The 21,454-nt window shown below is 52.7% G+C and overlaps 9 protein-coding genes across 9 annotated transcripts; 5 read left to right on the top strand and 4 right to left on the bottom strand.

The window, feature by feature from the left end:
* The first annotated feature begins 548 nt into the window (after positions 1–548).
* BKA78DRAFT_312470 (uncharacterized protein) lies at positions 549–3,763 on the top strand. Its single transcript, XM_066888307.1, has 5 exons — positions 549–998; positions 1,052–1,638; positions 1,694–2,573; positions 2,883–2,940; positions 3,052–3,763. Exons 1-5 carry the CDS (start codon positions 935–937, stop codon positions 3,650–3,652), a joined length of 2,190 nt encoding a protein of 729 aa, XP_066745798.1. The 5' UTR covers positions 549–934; the 3' UTR covers positions 3,653–3,763.
* BKA78DRAFT_123411 (alternative sulfate transporter) lies at positions 3,693–5,734 on the bottom strand. Its single transcript, XM_066882474.1, has 8 exons — positions 5,372–5,734; positions 5,295–5,322; positions 5,166–5,240; positions 5,098–5,107; positions 4,904–5,033; positions 4,663–4,858; positions 4,411–4,617; positions 3,693–4,356 (listed from the first exon to the last, which is right to left on the bottom strand). Exons 1-8 carry the CDS (start codon positions 5,590–5,592, stop codon positions 3,733–3,735), a joined length of 1,491 nt encoding a protein of 496 aa, XP_066745797.1. The 5' UTR covers positions 5,593–5,734; the 3' UTR covers positions 3,693–3,732.
* A 2,316-nt stretch (positions 5,735–8,050) lies between these two features.
* Positions 8,051–9,978, top strand: BKA78DRAFT_343113 (lipase 1). The gene is made up of 2 exons (XM_066890410.1): positions 8,051–8,561; positions 8,617–9,978. The coding sequence occupies exons 1-2, from the start codon at positions 8,119–8,121 to the stop codon at positions 9,842–9,844; spliced, it is 1,671 nt and encodes a 556-aa protein (XP_066745796.1). The 5' UTR covers positions 8,051–8,118; the 3' UTR covers positions 9,845–9,978.
* Positions 9,979–10,384: 406 nt separating this feature from the next.
* BKA78DRAFT_249289 (major facilitator superfamily domain-containing protein) lies at positions 10,385–12,130 on the bottom strand (the record flags this gene model as incomplete). The annotated part of the gene is made up of 1 exon (XM_066884459.1): positions 10,385–12,130. One exon carries the CDS (start codon positions 12,128–12,130, stop codon positions 10,385–10,387), a length of 1,746 nt encoding a protein of 581 aa, XP_066745795.1.
* A 304-nt stretch (positions 12,131–12,434) lies between these two features.
* On the top strand, positions 12,435–13,406 carry BKA78DRAFT_123373 (phosphatidylethanolamine-binding protein). The gene has a single exon (XM_066882473.1). The coding sequence runs from the start codon at positions 12,740–12,742 to the stop codon at positions 13,358–13,360; it is 621 nt and encodes a 206-aa protein (XP_066745794.1). The 5' UTR covers positions 12,435–12,739; the 3' UTR covers positions 13,361–13,406.
* Positions 13,407–14,481: 1,075 nt separating this feature from the next.
* BKA78DRAFT_331155 (putative ATP dependent RNA helicase) lies at positions 14,482–16,402 on the top strand (the record flags this gene model as incomplete). The annotated part of the gene is made up of 5 exons (XM_066889853.1): positions 14,482–14,725; positions 15,172–15,582; positions 15,633–15,993; positions 16,045–16,302; positions 16,354–16,402. 5 exons carry the CDS (start codon positions 14,482–14,484, stop codon positions 16,400–16,402), a joined length of 1,323 nt encoding a protein of 440 aa, XP_066745793.1.
* A 184-nt stretch (positions 16,403–16,586) lies between these two features.
* BKA78DRAFT_123361 (uncharacterized protein) lies at positions 16,587–17,424 on the bottom strand. Its single transcript, XM_066882472.1, has one exon. The coding sequence runs from the start codon at positions 17,221–17,223 to the stop codon at positions 16,771–16,773; it is 453 nt and encodes a 150-aa protein (XP_066745792.1). The 5' UTR covers positions 17,224–17,424; the 3' UTR covers positions 16,587–16,770.
* A 786-nt stretch (positions 17,425–18,210) lies between these two features.
* BKA78DRAFT_312455 (uncharacterized protein) lies at positions 18,211–19,436 on the bottom strand. The gene has a single exon (XM_066888306.1). It carries the CDS (start codon positions 19,248–19,250, stop codon positions 18,306–18,308), a length of 945 nt encoding a protein of 314 aa, XP_066745791.1. The 5' UTR covers positions 19,251–19,436; the 3' UTR covers positions 18,211–18,305.
* Positions 19,437–20,035: 599 nt separating this feature from the next.
* Positions 20,036–20,776, top strand: BKA78DRAFT_123326 (uncharacterized protein). The gene has a single exon (XM_066882471.1). It carries the CDS (start codon positions 20,265–20,267, stop codon positions 20,718–20,720), a length of 456 nt encoding a protein of 151 aa, XP_066745790.1. The 5' UTR covers positions 20,036–20,264; the 3' UTR covers positions 20,721–20,776.
* Positions 20,777–21,454: the final 678 nt, after the last annotated feature.

Genomic DNA, 21,454 nt, shown 5'->3' with positions numbered 1-21,454 from the left:
GGCGCGGTATCTCTCTTATCCCCATGTTGACCCCTCAAGTACTCCACCGGGACGATGGAGCAAGGCCGGGTAGCAAAAGCCATGCACACGTATCCATGAATACTCCTTGTGGCTCTTCGCAAAGGGCTTGGTTGGCTCCAATATCAAGCGTGTAAGGCGCTTGAATGCTCCCCATACGCGCACCTCCTGTGAGTGCTACGACTTATGCTACCAAGCCGCGGAGGCTGCGTTCTTCAAGTCCCAAAATCCAAAGGATAAGAATGCAGCTCATTAAAGCTCTACGTCCAACGTTATGGAGTTCCCGTTTGTCTTCATGTTAGATTCTGCATTCCCGACGAGATTCGGCAGCAAGTCTCGGTTCTCCGCCATACCTCGGACAAACCCCGTGGCCTAACTATTCAAGGACTTGTCAATGGTTGTAGGCATCCATATACGACGCATAAACTCGTGTCTATCTGGTCTGCATACCATGTCTATCCAACCCTGGCTTGGGGTCCAAAACAAGGCTCTCCCGTCAACTGGTTCCACAAAACGTCAGCCTCTCAATACCAACCCCCAGCCTCTTTGGAAACCAATGGATGGCGTTGATTGGCAGCCTAGGAAGGCAGCATAGCCCGAAGAAGCCTTTCGGCTGTCATCCAGTCAGCTTCGATGGACTGTCTGACTGAGTTGCACAATTCAAACGCCTGTTGTCAGCCTTTCCGGACTCTGATCTAGGCATGCGAAAGGCAGCTGAATCATCGACCTTGGCCCCCAACCGCGCTCTGGAAGTGGCCACTCCGATAGTCTGACGTTAGACATCCGATAGCGAACTTTCCACTGTCCGAGGCGCTACGATTCCATCTTTGCTGACTTCTTCTGGATACGCACTTGAGGAAAATATTTGAGTTTCTCCACACTCCTTAAAGGGAGCCCGAATCGTCTTGTCGCCGCTATGGTTGGAGTCCCAGGTCGCAGCAAGGGCTGCCATACGTGCAGAAGAAGGCATGTCAAATGCGGTAGGTACTCGATGTTGGGTTTATCGAAGAGCCCAAGACAGTAACAAGTCTAGACGAGCGCAAGCCCACGTGTTTCCGGTGCGAGAGGGCAGGATATGTGTGCCAGGGCTACAAAAAGACAATCCGCTTCATGATGCATAATCCTGGAGGTACCCAATCATCGTCGTCATCAAGAAGCTCAGAGTCTCCTCCCGGCCTAACAATCATTCCTGCCGGCACCTTCAAGCCTAAGCAAAACTCGAACCAGAGGAAGACTGTAGAGAAGAAAAACTCATTGATTAAGAAGCCACCAACTCAAACAACCAGGCTTCCCTCATCAGTACCTCAAGAGCTCCATCTTACGGCTTTCCAGGATGACATGGCGTTCTCCTTCACCTTCTCGAACTTGGTGTACAGTAGCTTTGGCAGACCTTGGCTACAGATGGCCGCCCAAGGACGCGTCGATGAGGTCTCCGAAGCAGCCTGCAAGGCGCTGGCACTTGGGTTCTACGGCAACACTCAACGTCAAACTGGACTTCAAGATCGAAGCTTCAAAGCGTATGGTCGCTCCTTGCAAATCCTGATTCGGGACCTCGCAAATCTTGACTTGGAAAAGGCCCGGAGGTGCATCATACCAGTAATGATCATTCTGATGTACACTGTATGTTCTCAGTCTTCACTTTGATTTGAGCAGACGCTTACCTCATGGCCTTAAGTTCTCTGTCAACAAAAGCTCAGATTTCGGCCATCACGAGGGCCTGAAGAAGCTTGTAATAATGTGCGGACCGGAGCAATTCAAGGAGCAGCCGTACCTCGCTGCATTTGAAGCGGCGCGCGACATTTTGATCTCCAAAGCATTGATGGAGCGCAAACGCAGTTTTCTCGAACAAGAGCAGTGGAAGACTGTGCCTTGGGAGCGGGACCCTCAAAAACGATCACCTTCGTGTCGCCTTCTGGATATTCTCTCTGTCGTCCCTGGACTCCTCGAGGATGAAGATTCACTCGACAACCATCCGGATCCCCAACCTCTCCGTGCAGCACTGCTCGCCCAGACCCAGGATCTTCTGCAAGAGCTCTTCAAATGGAGATGGGAATGGGAGGCCAGAAACCCAGACGCTGCCCACGCTGTTGAAGCAGCAAATGGAGCGGATGGCCTAGCAGCAATTCCAGAAGGCCTAGAAACTGTCCTGCGCTACAAAAAGTTTGTCCAGGCCAACGAAATCTGTCTTTACAACGCAGTGCTTCTTTGGCTGTTGCGCTTTTTGGGCGACCTCTGCCCAATTGAGCCAATCCCGGGTCCTGATTCCCCAGAATCGGATTCGACATACTGCTCGACATCAGAAGAGTACGCCGAATTGGCACAAAAGATTCTCTATGACACCGCACCCACGCCGCTCCTGCTGCCCGGGCAGGCTCGGACACTGAAGCAACCAGCACTCGAAATCTGCCGCTCATTCGAATACCTGCTCGAAAATTTTGCGCAGACCGAGGACACGGCGCTCGCGTGGCTGATGCCGCTGAGCCTGGCGTACTACGTCTTGAAAGACGACAAGGCTTACGTGCAGTGGATCAAGGTGAAGCTGGATGCTTTCCAAGGTAAGCCACCGTTTCGTGGCGTCACTGTCCCAGTGTGGAGCATTGGAAACGGGACGGGTATACTCATCTCGCTCCAAAATTGGCCTTGGCGCGGTCTGCGCACACTGACAGCTTTCGGCATTCTGAGCCCCAACGATGTGTTCCGGGCAGCTGTTGCCGCTGAATCTGATGCTCGAGAGGGCAGAAGCCTTAGCAGTAGCAGCAAATGACAAGCAAGCTGTCGGTAGTCCCCTTTCCCTATGAAGCAAGTGGATATCTTTTTTGCGTGAACACGAGGACTCCCCAACTGACTGAATTGCGATTTGGTAGACTTTTGGGTCGTCGTGCGCAACAGCCCATGTGGAACAGGGCCCGCTCCTAAACCAAAGCACGTCATCCTGGGAGTATTCTAAGGCTACTTGTTGCTCTTCCCCAACACATAAATGGGCAACTCAGTAGCCTGTATACACGAGACTCGACCTACTAACACTTGCGCCAGAAACGAAACATCTGCCTCTGGAACCGTTCACCCTCGGCACCAACACACAACGATGCCCCGAATCGAGCTCAGCGAGTTAGTCAGATACAATCCTGGCCTCTGGTCTTGCCCTCCGGAAGGGGACCAACTGCCTCCAGACGTCGAAGATCCCGGTCCCTGGTCTCACCCCCTGGCAGGATACCAACTGCCTCCAAAATTGAGCGACTCCCCTGTCTCCCCGGCTCCAAATTCTCTGGTTTTTCTTCAGCCCAACGTCTGCCCATACACCATGATGGCGGCGTTGGTGAGAGGTCGGGCGAACATGTCCCCTATTGAGCTCACTGAAATAGTCAAAAGCACTCCTGAGCTTTCATATGACCCATTGGTAGACATGGTGCCGCGTGGGGGCCGTGGCGACCCTTGGTCGCACTTTCAGGCGAAAAATGGCTGGAACGAGAAGTTCATCGAGGAGGTTGCCGTTTCGTCTCGCCCTAGCGGAGAGTCGTCTCGTGTGGTCGATGACTCCTCATACTCCATGCTTCATTCTCGGGAAGGCCCGAAATATGGCATGCCGTTTGGTTGGTTTTACGGGGGAAGGGTCAAAATGTTCGGATCTCTATGACGATTATTGCGATTCTCTATCTTTCCGGACCTTTCATTTTTGGGTATCATCCTCTATCCTCATGTAGTTCCGTCCGTTCCCTACAAAAAATAAGATTTTGTCCCCCCCTTCTCTACATTCTTCGCTGCGCGCCAGTTGAGTATTCTGTACTGAGCATTCGCCAACAAACCAAAGCTTAGCGCCAAAGAGTTCAACACGACAACTACTGTCCAGCCAGTAATGTATTTGGGGCTATCGCTGGTCTGGAACAGCTGGGATCCAACAATGCCCGCAAGATTCGCAGCCATGACGATGCACGCCATCTTGATGCTGCGGTCTGCCGGACTGCGCGAGTTGATCGCCAACCACGAGGAGTTGAGCGGGTGCCACACGATGCTCCAACTTAACGACAGGACAATCATGGCGAGGCGTGTCGTATGGTCCGAACTCGTTGCCGCCAGCCGGCAGCCGAGCGTAAAGGCCCACCAGAGCAGTAGCGCGGCGACGACGGGGATGCCGCGGATCTTGGACTTGTCGGCCCAGAAGCCCCAAATCATGGCTGTGACGACTTGGATCCACAGGCCGATGGAGAAAAGCGCGTTGGAGGATAGGCGCTCGTAGCCCCAGCTCATGATGAGTTTCGGCCCGTATGAAGTGAAGACTGAGGTGGGCGCGAGCGCGCAGATGGTGAGCAGGACATGAGGGTACAGTGTCCAGTCGCTCAGCTGGAGATGAAGTCAGTATCCATCACTACAGGGAGGTATCAGGCAGCTACTCACGCTCCACTTGAGCTCTTGCATGGAGATTGTTTTCCTCTTGCTACTTGGAGCCTTTGTCGGATCGTCGACGATGACGCGCGCGGAGAGGATGTGCTGCTCGCGTGCAGTGAAGTACTTGATTCCCGTGAACGGGCGCGGGTCGTCTCGATCTTTCGGGTAGAACGCCAGGTACAGGAAGCCAGTGCAGATGGTGAAGACGCCCTCAATCTAAGCACGTCAGCATCAGTTCAACCAGGCGCGCGGAAAACTTGCGATGAACAGCCATTGCCATCCAGCCAGGCCAGCAACGCCCCTCATGTGCAAGACACCGTATGCAATGAGGCCCGAACACGCTTGGGCAATGTAGTTGCCGAAGAAGAACAGTGCAAAGCGGACGCTCATCTCGCTGCTCTTGTACCATGTCGTGATGGCGTACAGACTTGCAGGGATGAATCCAGCCTCCATCAACCTGGTCGAGGTCAGCCATGTCCCTCATTCACTTGAAGATGCATACCCAAGGAGCAGTCGTGTAGCCATGTATGCACCGACGCCTTTCTGGAACGCTTGAAACGTCGCCACGAGCCCCCATGCGAAGATCTGGAGGCTTATCCAGGCCCTCGGGCCTACCCGGTAGAGAATCAGGTCTGCCAGGGTTAGCAGGGTGATCAGGGGTGGCGTGATTGGTCGCAAGGCCAAGGATAGACTCACTACTAGGGATCTGCAATGCATGAGTTAGCCTGATGAAGGGGATTGCTGTTTCGGGAAAGTGGATGTACCTCAAGAATCACGATTCCAGCGGATAGAAGCTGCTGTCCAATGTTGTATTGATATTGTGTGATGCCAACATCTTCCTGTTCATCGTTAGCCATTGAAAGTCGCAACAGACGGAAGGTCGATTCACTGACGAGGAAGTTGTCCGTTTGGGCGTTGCCACTAGATTCTATTAGCGCAATTCATTTAAGATTGAAGGAAGATGACATACATATTGCCCCGGTCTAGTTGGAGAGCCATGAAGGGCAAGATGAGAATTGGCATAAGAACCAAGTCAATCTTTCGGACCAGTTTCTTCTCCTCCGCCTCTGTCCAGTCGACACATATTTGAGAGGCATCATTGCTAACACTGTCTGACAAGTTGCCCTCTGCATCAAAGGACGACGACTCCTTGACACCAGGTTCTTGGAACTTCTCGCCAGTAAGACCCATGGTGCAGGACAGTTGCGATCGAGGGAGAGGACAACGCAATAGCACGAGGAGGTATCGACAGCAGACAAAGAGGGATCTGATAGGATTTGTACAGACAGGCGCGCCGGAGCAGGTTGTCAGCCTGATCAAATTTGACGACAGATGGCGTTCATCTTGCGTGGCAATTGGCGACAACGAACGATTTTCTTCGTCTCGTCTCCGGCTTGTGCCCCGGGTGGTGTCAATCGGCCGCAGAAGATGACCAGTTTGAGAGACGAAAGTGGGTCTGAATGGCCCTGAGCGTATCAGGGGCTATCGCAGAGCTCTAGTCGAAGAATGCTGCAGTAGTGGTGGCTCAGTGCTACCATGATTCTTGAATTGCTTCTCGCAAGTCTCTTTGCCTTTTTGATCCATTTTCGTGGCCATTGAAGTCGCGAAACGGCAGGAAATCGCAAAGTACTCCCTCGGCATAGTAGTTGAAAACTGACGATAAGAAATGCAAAATGACATTCATGGCGTTGTTCAGTCGTGGAAAGAGAAGCAGCTCACCATTGCCAGGTCCGATGATGTGATTGACATGACTCGTGGCACCTTCCCTCTACCACATGCATGGATAACGCGCGTCAGTGTCACCCCTGCATTTCGCTTCAACCTCTGGAAAAGGTTACGATGAAGCTTTTCTCTACTTCAGCTCTTTTTCACAGAAGATTTGCTCTACTTACAGAACATTTGCACTTGAACACAGCCTTCTAGTCTCCCTTCATTCCGAGCGCAAACGCGGGGTCGCCATCAACAACAGCCATCCGCGTCCAAGTCTGGTGCACCTGTCTATGACGACTCCTCAAGCACACCGCAGCAGCCAAACATAGTCTGTGATGATCGACTTCGGCAGTCTGCGAAAGATCGTTGCATCGGGAGAACCGGACCAATCGACAAATCGACGAAGCTGCTCTCTGGAACAGAAGCTGGAGCGGTTGCACAACATACACCTATTCTGCCATGCGCCGGAGGTTGCAACATGAGCAAAGACAAGTCTATGTTGGGGAAGGCTTCTGTCCTTCGCCAGCAGCTTGCGGTTGACGGGGAAATACTGTCCCGTGCATGGCTTTAGATGAACTGGATTCGTGATGGCCCGTCCCGGAATCTTCGGCTCAAGCCCGCAACGAGGTCGAGGTTGGAGAGAGCCGAGCAGATGATGTCCGCCGTAACGCAACTGATTACATATTGCAGACTCCAGCAGCCCAACGACAGTCAACTTTGGGAGCTTACGCAAACCTCGTAGTTTGTTTTCACCTTCCCTGGCGCCAACAGATCGTGATCAACATACTCATTGCGGGGTTTGGTGTGGAGGTGTTTGCCGAGATGCTCGAAGGCGGGTCGGAGGCGGAAGTTTCCCTGACCGACGCCGGTACAGCAATTCCAGGAACCAGAGCCATAGTGCTTTTGCGAAAGAGAACGAGCGGACCAATAGGCTGCTGAGGAATACGGACTGTTGATATTGCATGAGAATCTTGCATACCTTGGCAATGTGCCGTCAATGATTTAACAAACGTCCGCATCAAGAATCTGGAGAGCTTGAGACCTTCTGTTTTAGGAAGAAGAATCATCGTAGAAGACGAAAAGAGCTAGAAGTTTCAGAAGAGAGCGGGGATGCCTTATGAACTGTCCGCCACTTGGAAAACCTCTCCGTCGGTTAGTCAGGGACATCCTGCACATGGCGGCCCGCTAGCCTCTTGAGGGCCTGGAGTCTTCTGTCGTCATCAAAACGCGTATGCAGAAGGTGTTCCCTTGCCCAACTCACGCAGGAACAATCTGGAAAATTCTCCGAACGGATTTTGGCAAGTTTGCCTCGGTATGTTGAAGTGGTGCTGTTGGCCGTTTCAGTATGCGAAACCCCAAAATGATGCTGGGCGCCGGCGAGAACTGATGACGATACATCCGGTCTCCGGCCTTCGAAACATACAAACATGCCTGCTCTCGGCCGTCGAGCCGCCGACAAACCGTTGCACTGACCCCTCTCCTGTATGCAAACACCCCCTCTCTTGCCTCGTTGCTTTTTTCCTGGTGAAGAAGCGGAAGTGTTGTCAAAGTCGGAGCCTATACCCGTTAAGGTTACAGAAGAGCGGAGGTCTCCCGCACAAGCAATAAGGTAAGCATATTGCAGCTTACCGCTATAGGCAGGATCCTAAACGCATGTGCCTGGCATGAATCTTGTCAACGGGCGCTGCCGAGGTACATCAATCACAACGCAGCGCTTAGGTGTGTGTTGACAACGGGAGCTAGCAAGGCTCCTCCGCTGTAGTTCAAAGCCTTCCCAAGGCCCATGATTCTCCTGCCTCAATTCTCCGCGAATTGGGGCCTGACCCAGGCATGACAGCTTGAGAGGTCGCCGAGCAGTCCTGGGATGTATCCTGTCATGGTACGTCAAAACATCAGGAACACTTTCACAGGCAGCAATGTTTGGTCTGTATAAAATGGCGGGTACGTTGTTTCTTGGTTGGTTGGTGCAGCAGCCTGTCGTTTTTTGCTTGGTCAAGACGTCTCATCATGTTGTTTCAAAGGGCCTTCCTCGCATCTGCCGTATGCGCCTCTTTCGCTCTGGCCTTCTCTGATGGACCATCTGTCAAAATCGATTCCGGAACCGTTGAGGGCGAGTCCAAGTTGGGCGTCGAGTCATTCAATGGTATTCCTTTTGCTAAGCCCCCTGTTGGACCTCTGCGCCTGAAGCCTCCCCAGCCATACGATGGGAACTTTGGCAGACTCCCGTTCAATCCCGTTCCGGATGGCTGTCCTCAGTTCTTTCTTCGACTGGATCCCAAGGAGTTCGTCGATCAGACCCTGGCCAACATCACCAACAGCCCCCTTTTTCAGGAGATCACTAAGTCAAGTGAGGACTGCCTGACATTGAACGTCCAAAGGCCGGTTGGAGTCAAGGCCGGCGACAAGCTTGCTGTCCTCGTCTATATCTTCGGAGGAGGCTTCCTTTTAGGGTAAAAAAAACCCCTTTTTGATTACTTTTTCTTTTGGCGGACTGACTGGTACCAGGTCCAACCAGTTGTACAGCGGAGCCGGAGTGATTGAAGAAGCTGTAAAGACCGGTAAACCGATCGTTTACGTTGCGATCAACTACCGCGTGGGAGGTTTTGGATTTTTGGGTGGAAAAGAGATCAAGAAGGATGGGAGCAGCAACCTGGGTCTCCGTGACCAGCGTCTTGCTCTCGAGTGGGTGGCAGACAACATTGAAGCCTTTGGTGGTGATCCGGAAAAGGTCACCATATGGGGCGAGTCGGCAGGGGCAATCTCGGTGTACGACCAAACGATTATCAACGGAGGCGACAACACCTACAAGGGGAAGCCTCTGTTCCGTGCTGGCATCATGAACTCTGGCTCTGTCGTTCCAGCGAACGATATCGACTCGGTCAAGCCGCAACGAATCTACGACACCGTGGTCAGCAACTCGGGTTGTAAAGGCGATCCGGATACGCTTGCATGCTTGCGACGCCTACCGACCAAAGAGATGATTACCGCCTTCAACTCCGTTCCTGGACTCTTCGACTATTCGTCTCTCGACCTGTCCTATCTGCCGCGACCAGACCCAGGCGACAACTTCTTTCCCCAGTCACCCGAAATTCCAGGCCTTGCTGGCAAGGTCGCGAGGGTGCCCATCATTATCGGCGATCAAGAAGACGAGGGCACCCTCTTTAGCCTGGTGCAGTTCAACGTCACCACGACTATGGACCTGGAGGACTATCTCTCGACGTACTTTCTGAACGCTGACAGTCGGACAATTAGCGAGTTGGTCGATTTATATCCGGATACCCCCATTGCCGGCTCCCCCTTCGGTTCCGGCATCTTCAACGAGATTCGTCCCGAGTTTAAGCGCCTGGCCGCTATTCTGGGAGACCTCACCTTCACAATCACACGCCGCTCCTACCTTACGCTCGCAGCCTCGGCGCTGCCGGCCACGTGGTCGTACCTCAACACGTACTTCAAGGGCACGCCAATTCTTGGTACCTTCCACGGCAGTGACCTCTTGGTCAACTTTTTCGGCATCAAGCCTGAGATCGCGGGACCGACTCGTGCATATTATGTCGCGTTCGCCACGGACTTGGATCCGAATACCGCACCGGATAGCTTCCAATGGCCCAAGTGGACCACCCGAAACAAGCAGCTGTTGGAGTTTAGCAGCTTCGGGCCCAGGTTGATAGATGATGATTTCAGGTCGCAGGTTAGCGATTTTATTCTCCAAAACACCGAGAAGCTCAGGATTTGAGAAAAATGAAGCGTGCGGGCGATTTCGTTCTCTTTCTACTCGGCTCCCCGGTTTCCTCGGGCTGGCGCGTGCTTGTTTGATACCACTTTAGTATGTTGTAGAGTGGAACTTTGCTTGAACTGTTCATAATCGATCAAACCGTATTAGTTGTAAATAATAGTTTTTGGATATGCTTCCAAACACTTCCTGCCATTCAACAGTCTTCTCTGCGCGAAAGGTTTTGCTCAAAAGTCTGCTTGAATGCCTTTTCTAGATGATCATTGATGAAGACCGAAAAGAAGGAAACGCCATTGTGCTATGTCTCAGTGATATCTTTCGACTCCCTCTCAGTCGAAGCTTGGTCGCAAACGCCGAAGCGCCCACTGATTTAGGGAGCACTACCGCCCTCGGAATCCTCGGCCAGAAAACTTCCAGGTTGGTGGTCAAGTGAACAGGGAGCATTCAGGCGCTTTCAAAACTCTCCGAAACATGGGCACAGGGAGTCATTGTAGTTGTGCCACGAATTTGGCCACCAAGCCTCGGATCCTTGACGGCTGGAATTTAGGCAGCAGACAACTCTTTGACCGGCGTTGGACTCGTCGCAACAACCGGAATCTTTTTGTCCTGTCCTGCTTTTTCCTCCTCTTGTCTGATCTTCATTTGTGCCTGTCTTTCCAACCTCAGAAACCTCTCCTCTCTCCATCTGGGACCCCACTTCATGACGCACCACAACATGGGTGCGGTACAGGCCATTAGCAGGCTCAAGAACGTGTACGACCAACCAAGGCCCCACGCAGCAATGATATAGTCAATCACAGCAGTTCCAACAGCACCAAGACTGCATCGGCACAAGTTGAGTGCTGCGGTTGCAGTTGCGGGTGAGGCTGGATACAAGTCGACCAGGAGACTGTTCAGCATGCTCATTGATCCAGACAACATGAACCCTCCGATGAAGAGGACAACCAACGGCGCCGCCAGAGTGGTCTTTTGTGAGAGAACCCATCCCCATACGAGTACGGTGGCGGCGCCAACAAGGAGCGGTCCCATCACAACTTGTAGTCGAGCCATTTCAATGGGGAAGTTGCGCAAGTCGGTTGCACGTTTGCGGTCGATTGGAAAGCCACGGGCACGCGCAACACGCCGAAAGTTGTAGTCAAGGAATCGGCCGCAGACGATAGTGCCTATCATTGCGCCAGCGCTGAAAGGGATGAAGCAGAGGCCTATTTGGACGTCGTTGAAGGAGTACTTTCGTGCAAATAGGTCAGGTAGTGGAACGAGAAGACAAAAGAATCCGGCCATAATGATGGATAGAGAGAAGAGGACCAGGCTGACGTCTTTTTCGACGATGATGCGGAGCGCGCTGAAAGGGTTGGGGAAGTGACATTGACGAGATCTTGCGTGCGATAACTCCTGTGACTCTGTTCGTGATAGGCCATCAGACTTGCGTTTCCGGTCTTCGAGAACGTTCAAAAAAGACCTGTTCCACTTCTGAGGCGGCAGAGATCCGTCTCCTACGATGTTTCTGCCTGTCTCTGGGATCAGAATGGCATACAACACGAGGTAAATGCCACCGCCGATGAGAAGAAACCAAAATATGGACGGCCATCCAAGGAATTGGGCAAGGACACCGCCTAGGGTCGGTCCTAGTGCAGGTCCTAATTGAGTCCCCAGTTGAACCCACGCAATGTATGAACCACGCTCAGCGCTGGTTGTGACATCGGCTACTACGCCATTGCCCAGCGCAATTGTCCCACTGCTACCGCTACTCTGGAGAGCGCGTAGCACGAGCAAGGCAGCATAGTTGCGTTGCAAGGCCAGTCCCAGATTTGCGCAAAAGTAAATGATGAAACAGGCAATATATGTTGGACGACGGCCCACTTGGTCAGCCAGGTCGCCGAAAAACATGGGTGCTATGCCTTGCAGAATCATGTAGCTTGTGACAGTCAAGTTGATGTCCGCAGTCGAGACGTGGAACTGTCTTGCCATGGTGCTGAGGGTTGGGAGATAAATTTGAGAACTGAGCGGAGAGAAAATACTCCCAAGCGCAGCAAACACGATGATAAGAGCCTTGGTCTTGGAACTAAACACCGAATGTATTGGAGCAGGGAGCTCTGAAGCCAAGTCCTCGACATCTCCGGAGTCCTCATGCTCTCGCAACTTGGACTCTTTGTCCTGGGGAATAGCTGCATGGCCTGAATCGAGCGGTAGCCTTGCAGAATCCTGACTAATCTTGCCTAGATCTTGTTTTTCGATTATTTCCTCTCTTGGATGGAATTCGCTGCCCTGATCCGGTATCGGCAAGGCCATGTTTCCAAATTTTTGGAGATTCTTTGATTCAGAGACGACCTTTCGATAGAATTGTGAAGACAAAGGCCATTCTTTTGGCGGGACAAAAGAGCAGTCATCTTAGATATGACGGCGAATCAAGGGCGCAGCGGGAACTCGGCGTGGTCTGCTTTGGGTGCCACGGGGAAAGCGGAGCCTCCGATCCACCGTTTCATTCAGCCAATGAGAGAGGCGGCATCGCAGAAATGCACGCTACACCGTCGGATTTTCGACCATAACTCCGCAGTGAGCGGATGTAAGTGCCGAGAAGTGACCTTGTGGCTGACACTACCTGCCGTGCCTGTCTCTTACCGTGTGCCAGTAGTTTGCGATGTTGCAAATAGGACACGGGCAGTGGGTTAGGGCCGTTGCCGAAGGACCTGGCGCTCTTTCCTCCATGCCGCAAGTGATGTCTGACAGATGACGCCACGAGTCCAGCGAATGCAAGTAATTGAAGGAGGCTGCGCATGCTTCGAACGCCCTGTATGCCATAGCGCTGTTAGTATAAAGCTGGATCGGAGCAAGGTGAGTAGAATCCCTCTTGAACATCCAACCCAAATCGAAGAAAGGACACTTTAAACAAAAGAAACGATGGGAGCTCTCGATTACATCGAATATGGTCTTTCATACCTGTTATTTCGCTACAGAGGCCATGATCTGCAACTCTTTACCAAATTTCCCGCTTTCAAGAATTTTCCAGATCCAACCATCACCATCAAATGCCCGGAAAGCGGTCCAACGGGAGCGACCATGAACATCGATCACACGCAGCTGGGCAAGGGCGAATTTCCTCATCTCACTTGGACCAAGCCATCATCCCTCGACGTTAAGGACTACTTGCTCGTCGTCGAAGACGCCGATGCGCCGGTGAACAGGCCCATCTGCCACGCTCTGTTCTATTCCATTCCAGCTCACAGGACCGAAATAGAGGCCGAAGACATTGAGCTCGTGGACCAGGACGCCGAGGAAAAGAGGCTGAAAGGTGGATTTGGATGGGTGCCGAACGTGAGAGGAAAGCATTACGGCGGTCCAAGGCCTCTCCTAGGACATGGGCCACATAGGTACTTCTACCAGCTGGTGGCATTAAAAGAGGCGCTTGCGGTCGATGAACTTGGTCCCAAGCCTACGAAAGAGGCGGTGGCGGAAGCCATCAAGGGAAAGATCGCTGGCTGGGGAGCTTGGGTAGGCGTGTTCGAGAGGAAGTGGGAGTAATGCGGGTGGCACACGAATAATTCCCTTGACATGGCGTTGGCGCTCATTGTGGCTCAGGCTCGCAGAGTGTGGCAACGCTGTTCCGGCTGCATTCAAGTCGCAGTCTGCATGTCGATGTCCGCAATCATCGGTGTTACTCCATTCGAGTCGCTCTGTTCATTTGTTGTGTCTTCTTTCTTGCTGGCGACAGGAACGTGGGACTTTTTCGTTTGCAGGCGGTCCTTTTTCCTTGGCTGGCGTTTGGCTCCTACAGGAAAGCGTTTTTGAGCTTCACATACTTCGCATTTGATAACAAGGACATCAGCCCAAGGTTTCTTCGCCCCACGGCTGAGGTTTTCAATCCGGCTTGTCGAAGTTTCCCCTGGAATCAAGATGGTGCTGCAACGCTTGCAGATTGAGTGTTTGACATCTTTAGAAAGTCGGACTTGTGATTTCCTAGAGACAGATTGGAGATGGGATACCAAGTAGTGCGAAAATCCAGGAGGGAAAGCGGTTGAACGACCAGACCGAGTCGACTCTTTGTGTTCATTGTCTGCTAAGTTGAGTGCGCCCTCCGTGCCCGTTGTCGTTGCGCCAAGGTCTTGCGCTTTGCCGCTTCCGGCATCTGGTGAAGTTTGAGATGAGATGTGGCAAGCGGCCTGATAGAGGTAGGACACGCGAGAGTGCAAATGCTTGTTGGGAATGGGTTTAGAAGCTTTGTTGGAAGCGTCTTTTTTTGCCATGATGAGAAGGGCGTTTGTGGATGCGCTGGTGATGGAGCCGCAAGTTTTGGATAGGTCCCAGTCGAGATATAGTCACGTGCTTAACGCACGGACCACTTCGCGCTTTCAGCTTCCGCCCGGACTTCGACAAACAGCAACTTCGCTGCTGCTCCACGCTCACCTTCAATCATCCCACATCTCCAACACCAACCCCTCTTCCATCAAGCTCGCGTTGGTCACGGTCAAGCGCATCTTGGCTGCGACTCCTTGCCACCTCACTCAATCCTTTGCCGACACTCCTGTCCGCAATCTCCCTTGCGAAAAGGCTCGACACGCCTACCCAACTAGCACGCCTTGCGTCGCGTCACAGACTACTTGAAAAACCTCTCGACCACAAACCTCACTTCCGACACCGTCATCATGTCTCACGAGGAGGACCTCATCGACTACTCCGACGAGGAGCTTAACCAAACCGAAGCCGTCGCGACCGGCGCGGCCGGTGCTGCCGCCAATGGTGAACAGAAGAAGGGCGACCTTAACGTCACCGGCGCCGACAAGAAGGGCAGCTATGTCGGCATTCACTCCACTGGTTTCCGGGATTTCCTTTTGAAGCAGGAGCTCTTGCGCGCCATTACGGACTGCGGTTTCGAACATCCATCGGAGGGTCAGTTTTAACCTTTTCCCCTCAAGCTCCTCCGTTCCTCAAAAAGCGTCCGTCCATCTCCGCAAAGCCATCGATCGGAAAGCCACCCGCGTTTTTGAAATACCCTCGTCGGTAGACGTGCACGCTGCAAGAATTGTCGCCTTTCTGGATAGCGATGGTGATGGATCCGCGGATGCCTCGACAATAGATCTCTGGGGGCTTCGTGTCAGTGTGCGGCTGGCCATTTGAATGAGCCTGAGATTTCTGGGTCTACACTCAAGATCTGTTGGAGTCTGTCGAGGCTTGGGTCTTCACTGGGTCGGGTTCAGAGTCAGGCCTGCAGCTTGAACTGCGAGGCTGCTCCATGGCACCAAATTGCGAGATGGACGGACGCGACGCTCGATTGCTTCTCACGTTTCCGCTTCCTTTGGGCGAACTTTTCTAACTTCGTCGCTTCTCCACTACAGTCCAACAAGTGGCCATTCCCCAAGCTATCATCGGCACCGACATTCTGTGCCAGGCCAAGTCCGGTCTTGGTAAGACGGCTGTGTTCGTCCTTGCCACCCTTCAGCAACTCGAGCCCGTCGCAGGTGAGACCGCTGTCTTGGTCCTCTGCCACACTCGTGAGCTTGCCTACCAAATCAAGAACGAGTATGCGCGATTCAGCAAGTACTTGCCCGATGTCAAGACTTCGGTCTTCTACGGCGGTACCCCCATGCAGAAGGACATTGAGATCCTTTCGAACAAGGAGACTCACCCCAACATCATTGTCGGCACCCCGGGTCGTCTCAACGCCCTGGTTCGCGACAAGAAGCTCCGTCTTGGCAACATCAAGATGTTTGTCCTCGACGAGTGCGACAAGATGCTTGACCAGATCGGTAAGACTTTCAATGACGCGCCATTGGTTCTGATCTGACAGCTGTTGTAGACATGCGCCGCGACGTGCAAGAAATCTTCCGCGCCACTCCTACTACCAAGCAGGTCATGATGTTCAGCGCCACCCTCGCAAAGGAGACCCGCCCCATCTGCAGAAAGTTCATGAGGAACGCTTTGGAAATCTTCGTTGACGACGAGTCCAAGCTCACCCTCCACGGTCTTCAGCAATACTACATCAAGCTGAGCGAGGCTGAGAAGAACCGCAAGTTGAACGACTTGCTTGACACTCTGGAGTTCAACCAGGTTATCATCTTCGTCAAGAGCACCCTTCGTGCCACCGAGCTCGATAGGCTCCTGAGGGAGTGCAACTTCCCCTCCATCGCTGTTCACTCAGGTGTCAGCCAGGAGGAGCGGTACGTTACTTGAAGACCTCCATCAAAGCGACACGACTAATATCGAAACAGCATCAAGCGCTACAAAGAGTTCAAGGAGTTCAACAAGCGTATCTGTGTCGCCACCGATGTCTTCGGTCGTGGTATTGATATCGAGCGTATCAACCTGGCCATCAACTACGACCTGCCTGCCGACGCCGACTCTTACTTGCACCGTGTCGGCCGTGCTGGTCGTTTCGGTACCAAGGGTCTTTCGATCTCGTTCGTCAGCAGCGAGCAGGACGAGCAAGTGTTGAAGGAGGTTGAGAAGCGTTTCGAGGTGCCGCTGCCGTAAGTTCTGCCTTTGATCAATTCCATGTGCCCGGCTAACGTCTTGTGCAGCGAGTTCCCTGAGGACGGCATCGACTCTAGCAGCTACATGGCAAACTAAACAAGCTTTTGTCTTGTTAGGAGGAAAACAGTGGAAAGCCGCGGCGGTGCGGAACCGACAAGAGATGAGAGGAAAATGCAACATCGGCAAACCACGGACGGAAAACATGTTACGAAACTCGGGCAGGGCCAATGCTCGGAATCCAGTCAGTCAGATTCAGTCACAAATTCGATCAGACAGCCTGCGATGGGCTGGGTCTAATTTACTTCTTACCTGCCTCTCTGGTGCTGAGCCGCATCACCACAAGAAGCCGTCCTTTGTCAAGAGCATTTCAAAAAGCGAGCAAATCATTCACGACTCCACCTGGGTTTCTTGTCTCTGTTACACCACTTCCGCGACTCTTGCAAAAACTCTCTCTGCGTCATTCTCTATCGACCAATAACCAGGGAGCAAAGGAAAAGTCTTGTTTGGGCGTTTGTACGATCCATCCGCTTTAATTTATCTAGCCCAGGCGTCTTGTAGTTGGCGCTGAGCCGCTGAGAAAAATAAAGAAGATTGCTTGCCGTACCCTGCTGTCTACTCCGGAGAAGACGCTCGACATGGCCGCAAGTAGAATGCAGCGAATGCTGGTGGCTGCATGATTCGTCGAGCATCAAAGCAGCTTGAAGTGTAGTCTGCGCTTTGGCACATTGACCGGTTGCCGCGCTCCTACTCGAGTAGCCTCCTTTACCATCTGCCTCTGCCTTCTCGAAATTAGCGCCGCATCGACCAACGCGCCGCTCAACACGCGCCTGCTCTTGCCCAATCCTCTTGGGTGACTTGAAGGGCATAGCGATTTCTTGCAGTCGACACAAGACTTGTTGGCAGTGCACCAAGATCATCTAGCCGTAATAAATCCTACCTGCTACTTCGCCGGCATCCTGTGTTGCTCCCTTCCACTCTTCGCCACTTGTTGGCAGATGGATGCCTCAGCACAGCGGGTGACCAAAGCAATGTTGACTCTTACCTTTGGTATCAAAGTCACGCGGGACACGGCGATTGATTATTCCCAAACAACAGAGTTGAGCCCCTGCATGCTACGGAGCACTCGAATGCCTTGCCACCCAAAGACCTAGATATTCAAGACTTGTAGGATGGACAGCCACAGGGAGACCTCGAGCACATGCGCTATTTCTTGGAGTTGACATTTCTCTTGCTCCCCACCGTGCCAACGCCTGACCGGCGCTCTCAAGTCGCAACCAAGACTTGTATGTTGCTGCCTGCTTGCCTTGTCACTCCTGTACATGCCTTCATGCCTTGACGCCTACCCCGCCGAGTCATACAGCTGGCGCAGCTCGCAACCTGCCCGTCAACTCGTGCACCGACCTGCTCGCTCCCTGCGCCGTTCGCGCGCTAAGCTTCGCGCACTCACAGTCGAGGCCGGCCCACCCGGGGCTGTGCGAACTCTGCGGAGGTGGAGTCTGTTTGCTGCTCTGCTCTCTGGAGCAGGCTGGAGCCGGAGAAGGAGGAAAAGGCGGAGTGCAGAGGAGAGCGTGGGGGTGGGGGGTGGTCTGCTGTGGGATGCAGGTTGCTGCGGGGGCTTGGCTTTTTTTTTGGGATAGTTGTGTGAGTGGTGGGTGATTGCTTTTTCTATGCTGGATTGCGTGGGCTTTTGGCGGTTTGATGTGTTGTTGGAGGTGGATTGGTTCACTGGATCTGTCTAACGGCGGCTGGGCAGCGCGAAGGACTGCTTTTGTGGTCAGAGGTGGATGCATACAAGCAGGTATGAAGACATGGCAACCAAGTGAGTTGTGCCGCCTATGCCGAACAGTCAAATACGCGGAAATCGACAGAAACCTGATGCAAGAATGGAGGAGTTTTTTTTTTTTTCGTTGTTGCAAATCATTGAAGATTGAGAAAAGTGTTTAAGCTTCCTACGCATTGAAGCTGGTGGGATGGTTTTCTGTAGAGCGCCAATGTAATGCTAGTATCCATGCTCATTTTGTGCCTTCTCTAGTTCAGTCAAGAACCTCTTTATGTAGCGGTCAGATTCGCCTTTTCTCACTGACAGCTCAAAAACGCCCATGAAAAGTACCCTTAGGGACTCGACACCCTTCTCCGCTAAGATGCTTCCACCGACGGCGGACAGGAGTACATCGCGATAACAGATGGTAGAGTATGGATTTCCTTGAATTCGGATGATGATACCAGAGGGTTCGGTTTCATCCAACTCCGCTATGGCAAAAGCTTGAGATTGCTGGCTGAATATCACCCGAGCTATGGCGACGCAGGGTCGGCGACCAGAACTGTGCAGGCAGCCCATACGGACAAGCTCTTCTGTGGACATGACAGTTGGGTCGTCAAATCTTGGAGCGTAAGGGATGCCGCTCGGTGGGAAAGCAGATATGTTGGCAGGCGCGTACGTGCCTCTTCTTAGGCTTTGCGGAGTTGTGGAGACCCTTTTAGAGTACGCTGGTCTTGTAGTGCCTTGTGAACCCCCTTGAGTGGACGAAGAACTCCATCCTGCCGCGTGGGTGGTATTGCCCGGAGAGGAAGCCTTCTGCTTGGACCATCGAACCCACGATGGAAGAGGCCGGGAAAAAGCGCCGCTTTCGATTCCATGCGGATTCCACGTGGAAACCCACCTGTCTCTCTCCTGGTGTGCTCTCCCACGGAGTCTCTTTGCAAATTGTTCTTCATCTCCTTGCAGGTCAAGCCATTCTTCAATTTCGCGCAACATCATGAAGTTGAAACCCATTCGCTGGGCGCACGCAGCGTCTCCGCTGGTGCGCGCCTTGTCAGGATGCAGGAGTAGCTGTAGGCTGCGAAAGAGCTTGCGCATTTCGACGATGTTTGGCAGATTTTGAGCATGAGGATCGAGTCCAAGGCAGTTGAAAACGCCGACAGACACAAGGCCAGGGGGAGACATGATGACTGGAAAGGCTCTGGGCCACGGGACCCGACCGTCGCTGGGAAGATTGTTGATCCTAGGTGATTCTGCTCAATGTTGGATGGCAGGTCTGGGTAGCGGGGCAGGTATTAAGCCACGAGAGGGCACGTGGCCATGTTGTCTACCCAAGGTAACACAAAAAGTCTTGAATCAAGAACTCCTTTGACAACGCGCTCCAACTTTGTGCTCCGTTTCTAAGTCATGACAGAAGGAAATAGAGGATCTAGGGGTGATTTCTCAGGGGTCTCAGCAACCTAGTAACAAAGGTAATGCAACGCAATTGGGCCTCATGTTGCGCAACACAAGTACAGGGTTATTCAATAGAGCAGTGGAATTGCTCATATTCTCAAATTCTCTTCTCCCTTTACAGCCCCGTGCAGGGGTCTTGATTTACTACAGAATAGTATTAGTTGACGGTTTCAACGTCTGCTAGTATTACTAACGTCGCATCTAGAGCTAATCTTCGCCCCGCCTGGACCTTTACTATGAAGTCAGAGCACTCCTGGGGTTACATAGTCACCTTATCCAACCAATAGACTATGATTATATAAGGCCCCCGCGCGAAGTTATCAAGGGAGAAATCTATTCAGTAACATGAGTGATTCCACTGCTCTATTGAATAACCCTGTAGTACTAGCCATTGCTCAGGGTAACGCAACATAATTGACGACAATATTGCTTTGTGTTGCGTTGCTGCCAACATTAGTTCCTGATGAATCGTGTGAAGGCCATTAAAAAACACGGCCGCACTACTACTACGTTCAGTGAAGTGTGGATGGGACAACAAGAGGGGATCTACTCGATGGGATTCCATGGCTCTTCAACTGAAAATGATATGAAGCGTTGTTGCCTTTAATGTCTGGAATAGGTAGAATAACGTCATTTGCGGGTGTGAAAAGGTCAACGGACTGAATGCATTTTGAATGACTAGTGACTTTGATATCATCTCGTTTCCGTTGGAAGTTTAGAAATCGAACAGACCGATCAAAGGGTATGTTGCCGAAGACAAGACTACCAAAGACGGGCAAATTCAGACCAAATGCTCGGAAATTCCTCGACATGCCTTCTCAGGTAGACCTTGGCGAGGAGGTGCTCCCTCCCATCACCACACCCACCCTCAACCAAACACCACAACCGGCGCATCTCCGTCTCTCAGCCCCCCTACCTGCCTCGCTCACCGCCAAACCTCCAACCCCATTCAGACATCGCGCCAAACCCCTCGCCCACAACACCTACCTGGTAAACCAGCGCGCCATGCCGCGCCACGCCATAGCATGCCACGGCCGCGCGATCCCCACACACATCATGCCCCAGGAAATCACAGACGCCACAGCCGGCGCTACGCCAGCCGCCGCGCTCGCGCTACTCCCAACGCAGGCGGCACTTGGCCGGATGCGGAGAGGACGGGGCGCCATTCGAGGATGCCAATCGAACGAACCCTCGTCTTGACTGACTCTGCTTTGTCTCGGTCTTTTGAGCTGGGATTTAGTCGGCGGGAGGAGAAACTGATCGGTAATGCGTGATACTGATGCTTCTCATCGCGCGCGCAGCTTCCTCGGCCTCAGACAGCGGACAGCGGACGTCGGATGCATAGAGTGCCCGCAACTCTCAGTACGAGGGCGCGCGGGCGAGCGGGCGAGTTGAGCAAAAATGTTGAAGTGAAAGGGTGCAGAGTGGCGCTCTGGGGAGGGCGGGACGCAGGCCGGCTGTATCCGGGCGATCCGAAGACGATGGGGAAGATTTGAAGGGGCTGGGAAAAGGTCAAGATGGATGAACTGTTGACGAGTGTGAGTTTTTTTTGAACAGCGACTGTAAAGGAAAAAATGTGGTGGTGGCATTGGGTTGAATTGATGAATGGAAGAGGGTAAATAGGCAAGATATGATAGTTGAGCGATAGTGAAGTAGACGGTTGGGGAAAAGTGTAAGCAAACACCATTGGTGCAGAGGCAGCCAGCAGAAAGAAAAAGCAAATTGCGCTAAGAGCATAAGCCGGACGAAAAGTAGGGCGGCGTATGGCTAAGAGGCGAGCTGAGCGAGCTTGACGCTGCTGCCGGGTGAGAATTCAACGGTCATAAGCTGAAAGGGCAATGAAAACACGAGCGAAGACGCGTGGAGCTCTCCACTGATCAACTTGGATGCCTATTCTTTGAGGTGCTCCGATTTTCTCAAGTCCACCCGCTAGT

Source organism: Phyllosticta capitalensis, assembly GCF_038381095.1.
Source record: "Phyllosticta capitalensis strain CBS 128856 chromosome Unknown BKA78scaffold_4, whole genome shotgun sequence".
NCBI classification, from domain to species: Eukaryota; Fungi; Ascomycota; class Dothideomycetes; order Botryosphaeriales; family Phyllostictaceae; genus Phyllosticta; species Phyllosticta capitalensis.
The sequence above is the reverse complement of the archived record's forward strand: the minus strand, read 5'-3'. Positions and strand labels throughout refer to the sequence as shown.